The 15482-nt window shown below is 43.9% G+C and overlaps 1 protein-coding gene across 1 annotated transcript in view; it reads right to left on the reverse strand.

Annotated features, from left to right (window-relative positions):
* Positions 1 to 3853: 3853 nt before the first annotated feature.
* LOC136613009 (zinc finger protein 850-like) overlaps positions 3854 to 15482 on the reverse strand; it is a 151434-nt gene continuing 139805 nt past the window's right edge. Inside the window, exons 12-13 of the mRNA XM_066593840.1 lie at positions 8566 to 8689; positions 3854 to 5372 (exon numbers count right to left, since the gene is read on the reverse strand). Of these exons, the coding sequence (XP_066449937.1) occupies positions 4309 to 5372; positions 8566 to 8689 (1188 nt within the window). The 3' untranslated portion in view covers positions 3854 to 4308. The remainder of the gene's footprint in view (positions 5373 to 8565; positions 8690 to 15482) is intronic.

Raw genomic sequence — 15482 nt, forward strand, 5'->3', positions numbered from 1 at the left:
CAAGTGTCTTTTTCAAGTTTATACAGACATAATGTTACATGCTTTCTTATATAGTGTAAGGTGTCTGGTTGTGAGTCTCATTACTTACTTAATTAGAGGTGTGGTTTTACAAACTAAGGTGATTAGAGATGAGCGAACCTACTCGTTTCAAGTAATTACTCGATCGAGCACCGCCATTTTCGAGTACTTGGGTGAAAAGATTCGGGGGGCGGGGAGAGGCGTGGCGGTGCGGGGGGTAGCAGCGGGGAACAGGGGAGCCCTCTCTCTCTCCCTCTCCCCGCTGCAACCCCCCACTCACCCACGGCGCCCCCCGAATTTTTTCGCCCGAGTACGGAAGTACTCGAAAATCGCGGTACTCGATCGAGTAATTACGCGCATGCGCAGAAGACCTGTGCGGCGCGAGCAAGCCGGAGCGGGACAGAAGAGGGCAGACTGCGCAAGCGCGTCTAATCCAGGCAGAAGAAGGATTTGGTCGGCGCCATGGAGACGGGGACGCCAACACCGGATGGGGTAAATATATAACTTCTGTATGGCCAATATTTAATGCATGATGTATATTACAAAGTGCATTAATATGGCCATACAGAAGTGTGTAACCCCACTTGCTGCCGCGGGACAACCCCTTTAACTGACATGATAAGAAGACCCCCCCTTACTTACTGGTTTCTCATTGGAAGATAAGAATACACACCTGTGGTTAGATAAGACACACCAGACACACCCTGGCTATCTCACTAATGCTGTAGTTGGATAAGAATGTACTATTTTTCTATTGATTGATATGAAGCCGCACCCGACAAACCTATGTTTACTGTTTGGTATAAATACCTGCTGTTTGATGCATAAACGGAAAATCGTCTGATTATACCAACTTGTGTGATTTGTCTTGATTTTTGGAGCAGCTCCTGAATATGCCTATTCTCGATAATTTGGCACAAGGAAGATATACCGGTTTCGCAGATTTATTGTGATAACATTGTAATTAGGAAGATGTGCAGTGCGCCAGATGGGACATAAGTGGTAAGGATGGGAGTTAGCTAAATTGGTGTCACAGCGGCCATCACCGGTGTTTCCCAAATAGCAGTCACTGTGGCGGAGTAAGTGGCTAATGTTGACTTCTGATGGTAATTGTCGTGACGCCAGTACCGTACAGCACAATAGTTAGTAGTGATTTTGTAGACGCTTTACAAATTTTCACCCAATGGAATATTTAAATGTTTTTCCTTTTTACAAGATGCAACATAAAGGTTTTCTTCACAGTCGTACAGCGGTTACACAGATTGCTTAAACAACTGCAGGGAGGTAAACTAGATGACTTGGGGGATATATGGCTGTGAGGTGACAGCCTATAATAAGAGGTTTTCCGGCTTCTACAGTAACCCTTCTGTCAGAATTAGGCATTTGGTACTGCACCAATTCACTCATCCTAGGTGAATATACCAGGGCTCGGATGCTTCGCCTCCTGTTTACAGGCTTACTTTGGACTCCAGCTGGAAGAAGGGCTCCTGCACTTCTTTCCTCACAGCTGCTCACCCGCTCTGGGATCACTCTACCGTCCATTCCTCACTTCATCTCCACTCCCCCTCCTCTCCTCCCGCATGTCTACTCTGCTCTCCGTCAACTAACTGCCACTTCCTGAGCAGGACTTTCCCTTTCTTCTACCTTTGTTCTCTTCTCCAAACATGGACTTCCTCTGATTGTCACCCCACCGTCTCTCAGTCATTCCATGAATCCTTCTTATCAGGCAGACTGGCCAATAAGATTCAGCCAATTATCTAGCCAATGGGAAAGAGGCTGGTTGCCATTTGGATTAAGCTTATCCAAGTTATTGGGCAGATTAACCTGTAGTTAACCATTTCAAGCCCTGGGTTAATGTTTGAACATCTAAATATAGCGATAGTGCTGTGTAGGAAACCTCTAGGTCATTACAAATGTAGTGGAGAATTAGGGGAAAAAAATAGTGCCCGCCTGACCTTATTTATCAGGGGTGATGAAACTTTTCTTTATTGATACCAGCAAGGTAATGCATTTCGATACAACATGTCTCTTCAGAAAATTATGTACATGTACTGTTTACATAACAATATATAAGTGTACAAAAAGAAGAGACGTGTTGAGAAAGTAAAAACGGCATAAAAAACATACAAAATACACTACGATCTGCTGGTTTATGGCGCTGTTTCAGCCATCCAAGAGGTCTGCTGCAAATTTTTAAGCCACCTACTGCACATTGCGCATTGCTCCCTGATTGGTCAGCACTGATCACATGAGCATTGCTGGCCAGTCAGAGAGCAGGTTTATTGTATTGGTAGTCTAAGGCTAGGGTCACACAGGGCAGATTTGCTGCGGTTTTGCCGCGGATTGCCGTTGCATATCCGCACTGCGGCAAAACTGCTGCGTTTGCAGTGCAATGCAGCACAAATGAGATTTGCCAAAAAGCTGTTCTCACAGGATGAATTTTCTCCGCACAGCCGCAGTGCGGAAATGCAACTGCGGCGCGGTTTTAAAAGATGCAGCATGTTCATTCTTTGGTCTTTTCCGCAGCGCTTTTTTGTCCATAGACCTCTATGGACGCAGCCAAAACCGCACCAAATACGCGACAAAAAGCAAAAGAGCGCTGCGGAAAAAAACCCAGTGCAAAATCCCCAAGCCCAAATTAACCTTTGAAGCAGTTTTGCCGCAGAAGCAGTTCTTCTGCGGCAAAACCGCAACGGAAAAACCACGGCAAATCTGCCCTGTGTGAACCCAGCCTAACTCTACCAATACACTGTGACAGATTAGATAGTGTGAAGATTGGGGGACATTTATAAAGGTCTTACACCAGTTTTTGGGCGTAGAAAAAAGTTGCAAAATTTTGTACAAGGGCCCTTTCAGTTTTCGGAAAAGTGGCAGGGCTGATGCAGGACAAAGAAAAGCAGGGACTTGTGCAAAAATTTGCAACTTTTCTACGCCGGAAATGTTGTATAGAGGCATTAATAAGTGTCCGACATTATATATAAAGAATGTTGTATATAATATCCGCTACATAGAATTTACATATGTTATAAACATAAGCAAAATGAGTATAAATTTGTATCAAGCTTACCTCTTTAGAGAAACAAAGTAAAGGGATACAGTGATTTTTTTTTAGCTTGGTTGAGGGTGTAGTAGAGTCCCCACAGTCTTACAGGCCCATGTATCTGTCGGAAACATTTCCAAGTGCTTTGCTGAAGGACATTTGGTTACATGGCGCCCATTACATGTGCTGCCTTTGACGAGCACCAACTGTTGGCTCCATTTGAAGTGTTGTTGTGAATCACAAAACTGGAGAATAACAAAGTGGAACTAAGTTGTCTTCAACAATGAATCCAGGTTTAGTTTGGGTAGTGATGATGGCAATGTTCATCTCTAGAGACCTAGGGGTGGACGCCTCAAGCCTGCCTTTGCTGTGTCAAACAGCACACGACCCGCACTGCTGGTTTGATGGTCGAAGGTGCCATTGCATATGAAAGTTAGTTAACCCTAGTGGAACAATATACAATGATAGCTCAGCTATATGTTCAGGACATCCTGCAGCCACATTTGGTCCTTTCATGACAAGGCTTCTGAGACGCATTTACCAACAAGATAATGCTTGTCCCCCCCTTACAGCAAGGGTGTCACACAAATGCCTGCACAACATTGCCGCATATTCGTGCCTGCCCGTGTGTCATATTTATTGCCATAAGAGATTGTTCTCAGCAAGAGAAAATGATGTTATAGCGAGCCTTCAAACCTACTCGGGGTTTTTCTTCATGCCTGAGGAAGAACCCTAGGTAGGTCCAAAAGCTCGATAAAACATCATGTATTTTTGTTAGCCATTAAAAGGTATCATATCTACAAGATTATTTGGTTTCTCTTGCTGGGAACAATCACATTTTGCTCTACTGACCAACATAATACCCAACTTTTTTCATATTGCAAATAGAACATGTACGGGACCATTTGGGACGCCAACTTGGACAGCCTATGAGTTTGCACGATCCAGGAGCTAGTTACAGCAAATGTGGACCGTTATGTGGCAGGATATCATACGGAACCCATAAGACTATTGGCTGTTTAATGTCATTGAATCTGATGAGCTAAAAAAAAGTTTTTAAAGTATTTAGCCTATTCCAAATAGAAATATTAACTTTTCTGTATGAAATTTTTCATATGAGTTTTCAAAATTTGATTTCCTTTAAAACAGTTTCCACATAAAGAACATCAAAACGGCTCCTCCACTTTATGACATCTATGATGAGCCTCATGTTTGGCATTAGTAGTAAAGCATTTCCCGTGTTCTGAACATTAAAATGACTTCACTCTTGTGTGAATTCTCTGATGTATAGCAAGATTTGTTTTTTGTGTAAAACATTTCCCACATTCTGAACATGAAAATGGCTTCTCCCCTGTGTGAGTTCTCTGATGTCTAACAAGATCTGATTTCTGTGTAAAACATTTCCCACATACTGAACATGAATATGGCTTCTCTCCTTTGTGACTTCTCTCATGTCCAATAAGATTTCCTTTATTTGAAAAATATTTCCCGCACTGCGAACATGGAAATGGCTTCTCTCCTGTGTGAAGTCTCTGATGTGTAAGAAGATTTGTTCTATCCGTAAAACATTTCCCACATTCTAAACATGGAAATGGCTTCTCCCCTGTGTGACTTCTTTGATGTTTAACAAGAACTGATTTCAGTTTGAAACATTTCCCACATTCTGAACATGTAAATGGTTTCTCTCCCGTGTGTATTCTCTCATGTCCAAGAAGATTAGCTTTATTTGTAAAACCTTTCCCACATTCTGAACATGAAAACGGCTTCTCTCCTGTGTGTATTCTCTCATGTGTGACAAGATTTGCTTTTTTTGTAAAACATTTCCCGCATTCTGAACAGGAATAAGGCTTCTCTCCTGTGTGAGTTCTCTCATGTGCCACAAGACTTGATTTCTCACCAAAACATTTCCCACATTCTGAACATGAAAATGGCTTCTCTCCTGTGTGAATTCTCTCATGGCTAACAAGCTTTGATTTTTTTGGAAAACATTTCCCACATTCTGAACAGGAATAAGGCTTCTCATCTGTGCAAGTTCTATTATGTGTAAAAAGACCCAAGGTTTTTGCAAACAGTTTTCCACATTGAAAACTTTTACCCCCAGTGTGATCTGTACGTGTAGTAAAATTCTGAGCTCGATCAGGAGAAGGTTCCTCGTGATTAGGGAAATTATATGATAGATCCGTACTGTTACATTGTGGCTGAACATTATGGGTAATGAGGTTTTCTTCTGGAAAGTGCTGTATGAGATCTTCATCTTCTGCTTTATAATTTAGCGATGACATGAAGTTTCCATCAAAGTCCTCAATGGGATTTTCTGTTGGGATTAAATTTTGATTTAGTGCAAAAAAATAGCCAACTGTATAAAATGCTTATTAGGAAGGAAAAACACTTGCCGTTTTTGATACAGTATTTCAAATCAAAACCAGGATTAGACCCAGGAAGAAGGAAAAATATATATCTTTCTTATATATTTCTCATTCCATTTGAATCCAATTTTTGCTTTAAAAAAAAAGAAGAAAAAAAAAACACTACAAAAATTGCCCCCAAAACTGTGTGTTTCCAGACTTAGGACTTGTTCACACGAGCATGTTTTCTATTTGCATGAAAAAAAATGTGTTAGTTGACGGTCCCCTCATCACTGAACACTGTGACAGTACTGTCACAGTGTTCAGTGATGACGGGACTCCCTGTGGGAATGAAAAAATCCCCTGCCACAGCTGTGGCAGAGGATTACAATGTCCTCCCATTGCTTTTTAATGCAAAGCAATGGGATGCAGGCAACCACTGCAGTGATTTTCGGGCAAGGGCTTCAAATATAAGCCCTTCCCTGAAAATCATCCCTAGCATGTGTAAAAAAAAAAAAAGTATTATATATATATATATATATGGCTGAGCACTGCCTGTAATTTGCTGAGTGCTCAGCCAATCAGACAAAGCCCTTTCAGGAGGTGGAGATTTAAAATCCCTACCTGCTGAAAGAGCTTCAGTACAGTGCCAGGAAACCTAGCATCAAGACGCACTGGAGAGGCAAGTATATACATTTTTTATTTTTTACACAAGCTAGGAACGATTTTCAGGGGAGGGTTTATATTTAAGGCCCTTCCCCGAAAATCACTGCAGTGGTTGTCTGCATCACATTGCTGCGTCGGCCCCATTGAAAGCAATGAGACAAAATTGCGGTCCTCTGCCACAGGTATGGCAGGGGATTCTTTACTCCCTGTGGGCGTCCCCTTGTCACTGAACACTGTGACAGTACTGTCACAGCGTTCAGTGATGAGGGGACTCCCCGTGGGGAATATTTACAGGCAGCACGGACCTTCCCGGGGCGTGGATTTCCTATCTTTTGCAGGAACCAACTGTTCTAATAAATGCGCTGTTTTGTGCGTACATTGGTGCACGCAAAACAATGCTTGTGTGAACTAAGCCTTGTTATGCTTTATCCAACACCATTAAATGCATCAATGACAAGAAATATAATTCTGGTCCTCAACGGGTACTTTTATTACATAGACTTAAGGCCCATTTACACAGGACGAGTGTCGGGCAAACGATGCCCAACACTCGTCCCTGTGCCTCCGCACTCCGGTGCTCCTGCATGGGAGCTAGCAGAGCTGGCTGGGTCACAGAGCGGCCAGAAGGGGGGAGGGGCAGTGCAGGAGATTTCTCTCCTTTCGCTCCTCCGCCCCCCTCACTACTGAACGGCGGCTGTTTAAACTGCATGACGATCGATGAGCTTTATCGCTGATCGCTTATGCAGCATGAAAGATCAGCAATGAAGCTCATCGTGCAGAAGCACGGGAGTGTGGAGACACAGGGACGAGTGTTGGGCATCGCTTGCTCTACACTCGTCCTGTGTAAGTGGGCCTTTAGACTTGCTGAACCTCAAATCTAAAAACCACAATCTAACAATCAAACTTATTTTGCACCTAAGAATTGGGCATCAGTTTAAGGTGATATTGTTATCAACAACCTAAGTCTACTTTAAATAAAATCTGTAATCAGAAAATGTAAATCAAGTTTTTATGTTAAAAATATATTTAACCCCTTCTCAGCACGGGTCGTAAGTTTATGTCCTGACTGCGAAGGAGTTCCCACTAATGGATTTAACAGCAGGAGCCGGTTGTGATTGACAGCCAGTCTCCTTCTGCAACAGTGGGGCTGAGAGAGAACACCATGACCATCACCTATGATCGCTATGAACAGCGATAATACATTGCAGCACAGAAGTATTGCAATTTATTATCATAGAATCTCAGGTTAAAGTCCCTTACAGGGACATAAAAAAATGTGCACTCTCGCCTCTTTGTTTAAAAAAAATTAAATAGTTAAAAATCCACGTTTGCTATCGTTGCATCCGTAAGAAGATGTACAAAAAAATTAAACACTTTTTATTTTGCAAGGCAAACCCTATAAAATAAAAAAAACAAGGAGCCAAAATGCTTTTGTTCATTTTACTTCATTTTTTTCCCAATAATTAATAATAAATGTACTTATTTCTGCTTTAGTCCACATCGCCTTGCCTCCCCCTCTGTATTCACCCAATCTCGCTCTGTGTGACTTTTTTTTATCGGTGTTTTGAGCATTGTAAAAGAACACAGCTGCACATTGTTGGTATGAAGCAGCCATCACAAAATAGGCAAAAACAACTCATTGAGAAAAATAAAGAAATAACTGAAGCCCAACATGATCTTCCCCAAAAGGCGTGTTGGTATACCATGTTAGACACTCACCCAGTAACAGAATCCTGTATTAGTAATGCCCCTGGTTTCTTTTGGGTAGGTACGATAAGGTCCCCTGGTGCAAGCACCAAGTCATAGGATAACTCCTAGGATGACGTCCCATTGTGATGTTTTCTTGACAGACTGTTTTTGCAGGGTGGTTTGCCATTGCCTTCCCCATTTTACCAGCCTCGAAAGGATGGAAGGTTGAGTCAACCTTGAGCTGGCTACCTGAACCATGGAGGGATTGGACCCGCAACCTTCAGGTCATGAGCGAGAGCTTAGGACTGAATTTCTGCGCCACACAAGGTACCGCCTCGTAATTCATTAACAGATTCAAGATGCTTTTGATCCCCGGCAGCTGCGGGTTCGCACACAGAATCTGTTCTTCTGCACTAGAAGCTGCATTTAGCTCCCCTTCACAACATTTCACTGCCCGCTCTCAGCCAAGACCCAACGCATCGAGTCTCAGTGCTTCAGATATAATATGGAGACAGTCTTTACATAAAAAAACCTGTATTTCCTGCTGTGGCTGTCAGATCATTGGGATCCATCAGCTGATGGAGTGATATGAACGAATTTGACATATATAGCAAAGATACGGATCTAAAGTGATGTGAAAGAGCCTAAATTGGTGAGATCCTAAATTAAATGTCAGACTGTTCACTTGGAAACGCACTGCACAAGATGGTATCAGGGCCTCAAAATAGTATCGGGCAACGAGAAACTGAAAAAAACCCCAAAGACATGAAAAGTATAATATATATTGTATCTTGTATCTCTTCTTACCCTGTGATATCGGAGGCTGGTGGTTCTCCATCATGACGTCCTTGTACCGATCCTTGTGTCCTTCTAAATACTCCCACTCCTCCATGGAGAAATAGACAGCAACATCCTGACACCTAATAGGAACCTGACAACACAATGATAACGTCATTACCCAGACTCCTCTAGTGCTCTTACTGTATAATTTCCCAGCATTCCCAGCAGTGTCACCTCTCCAGTCAGCAGCTCAGTGATCTTGTTGGTGAGTTCTAGGATCTTCTGCTCATGTATCGGTAAGTGAGGAGGAGCCTCTGTGATGGGGCTCTGGTTCCTGCTCCATCCTCCTGACTCATGGAGATGGCTGTTGGGAGTCGTAACGTCACCTGATGTCTTCTTCACCATCATGTAATCCTGTGTATGGAGAGAGACACGTAGAGGACTGAACACAGTATTCCTCCTTCAGTAGAAAGCGAGAGATTGTGATCCCCCTATATAGAGGTCTGGTGAGACCACATCTGGAATACGGTGTTCAGTTCTGGAGACATCATCTACAAGAAGACATTGATAAAATGGAAAAAGTCCAAAAATGGACTAAGAAAATTATGGAATATCTCATAAAGCTGCTCAGGAAAGATGTAAAGATCTTAAGGCTCTTTTCTTCAGAGCGAGTGGCGCTTATCCAGCATGAAATGTAAGGAAAAAAACCCTGCCTGCAGAACTTTTTTATCCAGTAAAAATGCCAGACTGCTGCAGGAATCAAACAGACCTCATTATAGTCAAAGGGGTCCATTCGGCTCAGTTATGAGATGAATCCATTAATTCAGGGAATTCAGTTTTCCTGCTCCTATAACAGAACAGGAAAACTAAAACGCTAGCACTAATGTGAATTTAGCCTAATGCGCATAGTCTGAAATAAAGAAGGTAAAGTAGAGGAAATTATGGAAACCATTATATATTGTATGTTACAGGAGGGAAGACACTAAACCCATGAACAAGGGGCACAATCTGACATTAATGGGAGGGAAGATCAAAAGCAATGTCAGAAAATATCATTTTACTGAAAGAGTAGTACATACTTCGAACAAGCTTCTAGCGTGTGTGTGGTTGGACCTGAAGGTTGCCAGTTCAATCCCCACATGGTTCAGGTAGCCGAATCGAGGTTGACTTGGCCTTCCATCCTTCCGAGGTCAGTAAAATGAGTACTCAGCTTAGTGGGGGGTAATAAATAAATTACTTGAAAGCACTGCGGAATAAGTTGGCGCTATACAAATAACAGGAATTTTTTTTAATATACAGCGCTTGGTCCTGGGCTTTAATCCATGCCGATAGCAGATCTATGGCGAGGGATTAAAGCCTCTGTTCCTGCAATTAAGCAGGAGCACTTTCGGGTCTTCAGCTGTCAGACACAGCAGAGGACCCGGAGGAGAAGGGAGAAGCAGTTTTTGACTGCTTCGGCCTTTGCCTTTCCAAGCTAGATAGTGCGCAATGAGCACAATGTACTAAAAAAGTGAAAGTAGAAGTATTATTTGTGACCCGGCAATCTCGTGAGTGCTACATCAGAACTACAGGGTCCTAGCAGACCCTGATAAGCTCTGGTAATAACTATACTACAGGGGATATTTTTCCCTGTAACTGGGGCTCCTATGGATGCCCCAGCTACAGTGGAAAATTGTGAAACAAACAAACAAAAAAAGACTTATATGACGTCATGGAGGTTATAGATGATAAGAAAAAAAAAGTTATGAAAATAAGTAAAAAAATAATTGCAGAATAAAATAAAAATATATACATAAAAAAGAAAATTACCCTCCGCCGACGCCAACCAAAACTGTTGCCATACACGCACTCTAATCCAAAACTATACATAATATATAATAAAATGTCCAAAATAAAAATGAGGAACCCACTCCTTTTTATTTTAGCATAAATATACTAATTTTAAAAAATACAACTATAAATTTAAAAAAATCATTTTTTTTTACTTTGTATCCCCAATATAATTAAAAAGCAAAAAAAAGTAAGTGAAAAAGAGATATAAAAAACCCCCTATAAGTCATGGGGGAAAAAACGCAGCAAAAATAATTTTGGTAGTTGAAGGAAATAGAATAGAGCAGTGAAACAACCACACAAGTAAAATCCCTAAAAAGTGTCTGGTCCTTAAAGGGGTTGTCCCGCGCCGAAACGTTTTTTTTTTTTTGCATAGGCCCCCCGTTCAGCGCAGGAAAAACCCAAGGGATGTGTTGAAATTAAAAAAAAAAATTTTACTTACCCGAATCCCCTCTCTGCAACTTCTTCCTTCTTTTCCTCCAAGATGGCCATCGGGATCTTCACCCACGATGCACCGCGGGTCTTCTCCAATGGTGCACTGTGGGCTCTGTGCGGTCCATTGCCGATTTCAGCCTCCTGATTGGCTGGAATCGGCACATGTGATGGGGCGGAGCTACGCGATGACGCGTAGAAGGGGGCGGAGCCAGAACACCGCTCGTGCCTGGACCGACCAGAAGGGAGAAGACCCTTCTGCGCAAGCGCGTCTAATCGGGCGATTAGACGCTGAAATTAGACGGCACCATGTAGACGGGGACGCCAGCGCAGGGAAGGTGAGTATATAACTTCTGTATGGCTCATATTTAATGCACGATGTATATTACAAAGTGCATTAATATGGCCATACAGAAGTGTATAACCCCACTTGCTTTCGCGGGACAACCCCTTTAAGGGACACTCCAGTGAATACTCATTTTTCTATCCCTGCCCGCTCACCAGCTTGTCTTTCTCACTCTGGGCCTCTCCTATGTACATTGTGACTACTTCCATGCAGTGTAACTTCCTGTCTGATACTTATCAGACACCGTCTTTATTTTTAGACTTCTCCCTACTTTCTCTTTCTCTATGCTGTGTTATCAGTCACATGATGCATCAGTAGAGAACCACATGACCAGCTACAGCCAGTACCATCTCTGACTGCGGAGATTATCATTCTATATTCCCCTAATTAAGCCATAGACTATAAATAAAACAGACAGGGAGCGGTCATCCTCTTCATTATAAGTGTATCATCAGTAACTGTGATAGGAGTTTGTGTCCCCCTGTGAAGAGCCTGTGTGGTACAGTCCATGTAATTTTATCATACGGGAAGACTGAAACACCCAAGACTGTTCTTTGTAGAAGTCGAAGGAAGACAAGTAATTCCAAGGCGGTCACAATGAGATTACATGGCTAGATTCACTCTATTTGCATGAGCAATATTTACAGGTGCAATACGCAGATAATATAACCCATTAATTCTTTCACATGGATGTATTTTCCTGTGCATTTTGGTTGGCAAAATAAGTAAATAAATAAAATGCAGCATTCTGCACCAAGAGTCTCCATAAAAATCAATGGCGGGTGCGCAAACCCACAAGAAATACATGATTAATAGCATAAAACGCTGCGTAATTCCTCTGAAAAAAGAACACATCTTGAACTCATTAGACAAATTATTTATTTCAATCGATCCATCTTTGTTTGCTGCACGCAAATGAACATGCCCTGTGGGAGAAAATAATGCACCACCACGTGCAAAAAAACCTTGTTCAGGCATGCACAAATGCACATAAGCTCGTGTGAAGATGCCTAAGCCCGTCACGGCACCCCCCCAGAGCCCCCAATACTTACCTGCAGATCCGGTGTCCCAGGTCCCACATGACACTTCGGCGCGCATGAGCAATAGAGCGCGTGACGCTCCGTAGCGTCATGTGACACGCCCACAGCGTCACATGACGTGCCGGCCGCGTCATATGACGCGGCTGCGGTAGGCGGTTTCACACTATCTTCCGCTGTGCTACAGCAATGGAAGCTGTCCGCGCGTACACCCGCGCCAAATAGAGCATGCCGCGGGTGAGTCCGGGTGATTTTACGGTGCGGAATTCCGCGGGGGAATTCCGCACCGTAAGCATTGAGCTATTAGGTTCAATAGAACCTAATTAGAGATGAGCGAGTATACTCGCTAAAGGCAATTGCTGGCATTGCTGTCGAACCCCCCCCCCCCCGTACGACCCTGCGTCCACAGCGCACCCAAAATTTTCCCTGCGCAGCCTTCAGCTGCCCTCATGCCACACGCTCGCTTCATAGCCACACCACTCGCATGTCTATTTATAGGTGCGTAATGGAGGAGGACGAACCGGAGGCACACACTGCAGAGGGATGGCAGGGCAGCGACCCTCTTTGAAAGTGTGGGCAATAGCCCACAATGCTGTCGAGAAATGATGATAAATTGACGTACGATCATCATTCCAATCCCGTGCCACTTCCGTCACAAAATTGTCGGTAGCCGCAAACGTGGGCATAAAGGGGACTCAGGTGCCAGCACTTCTACACATCTTCACAATGCAGCAATACTCTGTGTGGGAAGCACATGAGCGGGCCCAGGGTCAGGCTCTGTCCCAGCCTCCACCTTGTATGACCCAAGGTGCCGCGAGTTACATAGCAATGGGAAATCCATTTGTCCCCACACACTTCATTCTGTGAAGAAGTCAGATAGCTCAACACCGCAATGGGAAATCTTTGAGTTCCTTGGGCTCGCCTATGCTGTGGGTGCACAAAAATGGTATTACACAAGGAGAAATCAGAGTGCCTAAACATGGCAGAGTTTCACCCCGCCAAGGACCTCGGCCTTGGCCCACAGCTCTGCCCAAGTCAGTCAGAGAATTTGTGCCAGATAGGTAAAACACCGCAATGGGAAGTCTTTGTGCACCCACAGCATAGGCATACCCCTGTAACATATTTGTAGCAAGAGTATAGGCGCACCCCAGTAACATTTCTGTAGCAGAAGTATAGGCAGACCCCTGTAACATTTCTGTAGCAAAAGTATAGGCAGACCCCAGTAAGTAACATTTCTGTAGCAAGAGTATAGGCGCACCCCAGTAACATTTCTGTAGCAAAAGTATATGCGGACCCCAGTAACATTTCTGTAGCAAAAGTATAGGTGAACCCCTATAACATTTCTATAGCAAGAGTATAGACGTACCCCAGTAACATTTCTATAGCAAAAGTATAGGCAGACCCCAGTAAGTAACATTTCTGTAGCAAGAGTATAGGCGCACCCCAGTAACATTTCTGTAGCAAAAGTATATGCGGACCCCAGTAACATTTCTGTAGCAAAAGTATAGGTGAACCCCTATAACATTTCTATAGCAAGAGTATAGGCGAACCCCAGTAACATTGGTGTACCAATAGTATAGGCAAACACCTATAAAAATTTGTTTACCAAGAGTATAGGTGAGGCCTGAAAAAATTAGTTTGCTAACAGTATTTGCAATGGCCTGAAAAATTGGTGTAATAAGAGTACAAGTGTACCCGTGAAAAATTGCTGAACGCCGAGGGCAGGTGAAACACACGAACATTTTTTGAAGATACAGCTCGTTATTGGTTAACTTGTAAAAGGGCCTGGAGGCAGCCCTCCCCAAAAATTGGTTTCAGTTTGACTTTTAAAACTTGAAAAACTGATAAAACTTGAAAAAATTTTATAAACAGAGCATTTTGGGCCGCATTGAAATGGGCAGTTCAGTATGATGAAATGCTGTTTTAGGAGGAGGAGAAATAATACACAAAGCTAATTCTCCCCTTTTTTGGGGTGATAGAGGATGCATTTTTCTCCTGTTGCAGCGAAAAGATTCTTTAGGATCCACTGCTTTCCACCGGTGGAGAAGAGAAGTCTGGGGAAATCCAGCCTTTATTTATCTTTATGAGGGTAAGTATGTCGGCGCTGTCAGTTGACAGGCGGATACGCTTATCCGTGATGATCCCCCCAGCAGCACCAAACACCATCTCTGACAAGGCGCTAGCGGCAGGGCAGGTCAACACCTCCAGAGTGTACAGCGCAAGTTCGTGCCACATGTCCAGCTTTGACACCCAATAGCTGTATGGAGCAGAGCCATCACGGAGGACGGTGGTACAGTCGGCTATGTACTCCTTCACCATCTTTTTACAGTGCTCCCTCTAACTCAGTCTTGACTGGGGAGCGGCGACACAGTCTTGCTGGGGAGCCATAAATCTGGCAAAGGCCTTGGAGAGTGTCCCCCTGCCTGCGCTGGACATGCTGCCTGATTCCCGCGCCTCCCCTGCTAGTTGGTCCTCTGAACTGCATCTTCTACCGCTAGCGCTGTCAGATGAGAACTTTAGCATCACTTTTTCCACCAGGTCCCTGTGGTATTGCATCACTCTTGTACCCCTTTCCTCTTCGGGAATGAGAGTGGAAAGGTTCTGCTTATACCGTGGGTCGAGAAGGGTTTACACCCAGTAATCCGTTTTGGCAAGAATGCGTCTAACGCGTGGGTCACGGGAAAGGCAGCCTAACATGAAGTCAGCCATGTGTGCCAGAGTCCCAGTATGCAACACATCACTGTCCTCACTAGGAGGATGCTCCTCCTTTACTTCAGCCCAAACACGCTGAACAGATGACAGGCAAGCAGCATGGGTACCCTCTGCAGTGTGGCCAGCAGTCTCTTTCCCTGTCTCCTCTTCCAACTGCAAAGCGTTGGCCTTAATGCTAAGCAGCGAACTTCTTAGCAGGCAAAGCAGCGGGATGGTAACACTAACGATGGCCGCATCGCCGCTCACCATTTGGGTAGACTCCAGAGGCGTAACTTGAAGCTCCTGGGCCCCAATGCAAAACCTGGAACGGGGCCCCCAACTATAATGCTTTATTCATAGTATTGGGCTTCCTATATGGAGAACAGAGGCCTTACGGGCCCCCCAAGAATCCTGGGCCCGGGTGCAACTGCATCCCCTGCATCCTCTATAGTTACGCCCCTGGTAGACTCCTCAAAGTTTCTGAGGACCAGGCAAAAGTCAGCCATCCATGTCCACTCCTCTGCAAAGAACTGCGGAGGCTAACTACCACTCCACTGCTCATGTTGTAGCTGGTATTCCACAATTGCTCTACGCTGCTCATACAGCCT

Source organism: Eleutherodactylus coqui, chromosome 1 (genome assembly GCF_035609145.1).
Source record: "Eleutherodactylus coqui strain aEleCoq1 chromosome 1, aEleCoq1.hap1, whole genome shotgun sequence".
NCBI lineage: Eukaryota > Metazoa > Chordata > Amphibia > Anura > Eleutherodactylidae > Eleutherodactylus > Eleutherodactylus coqui.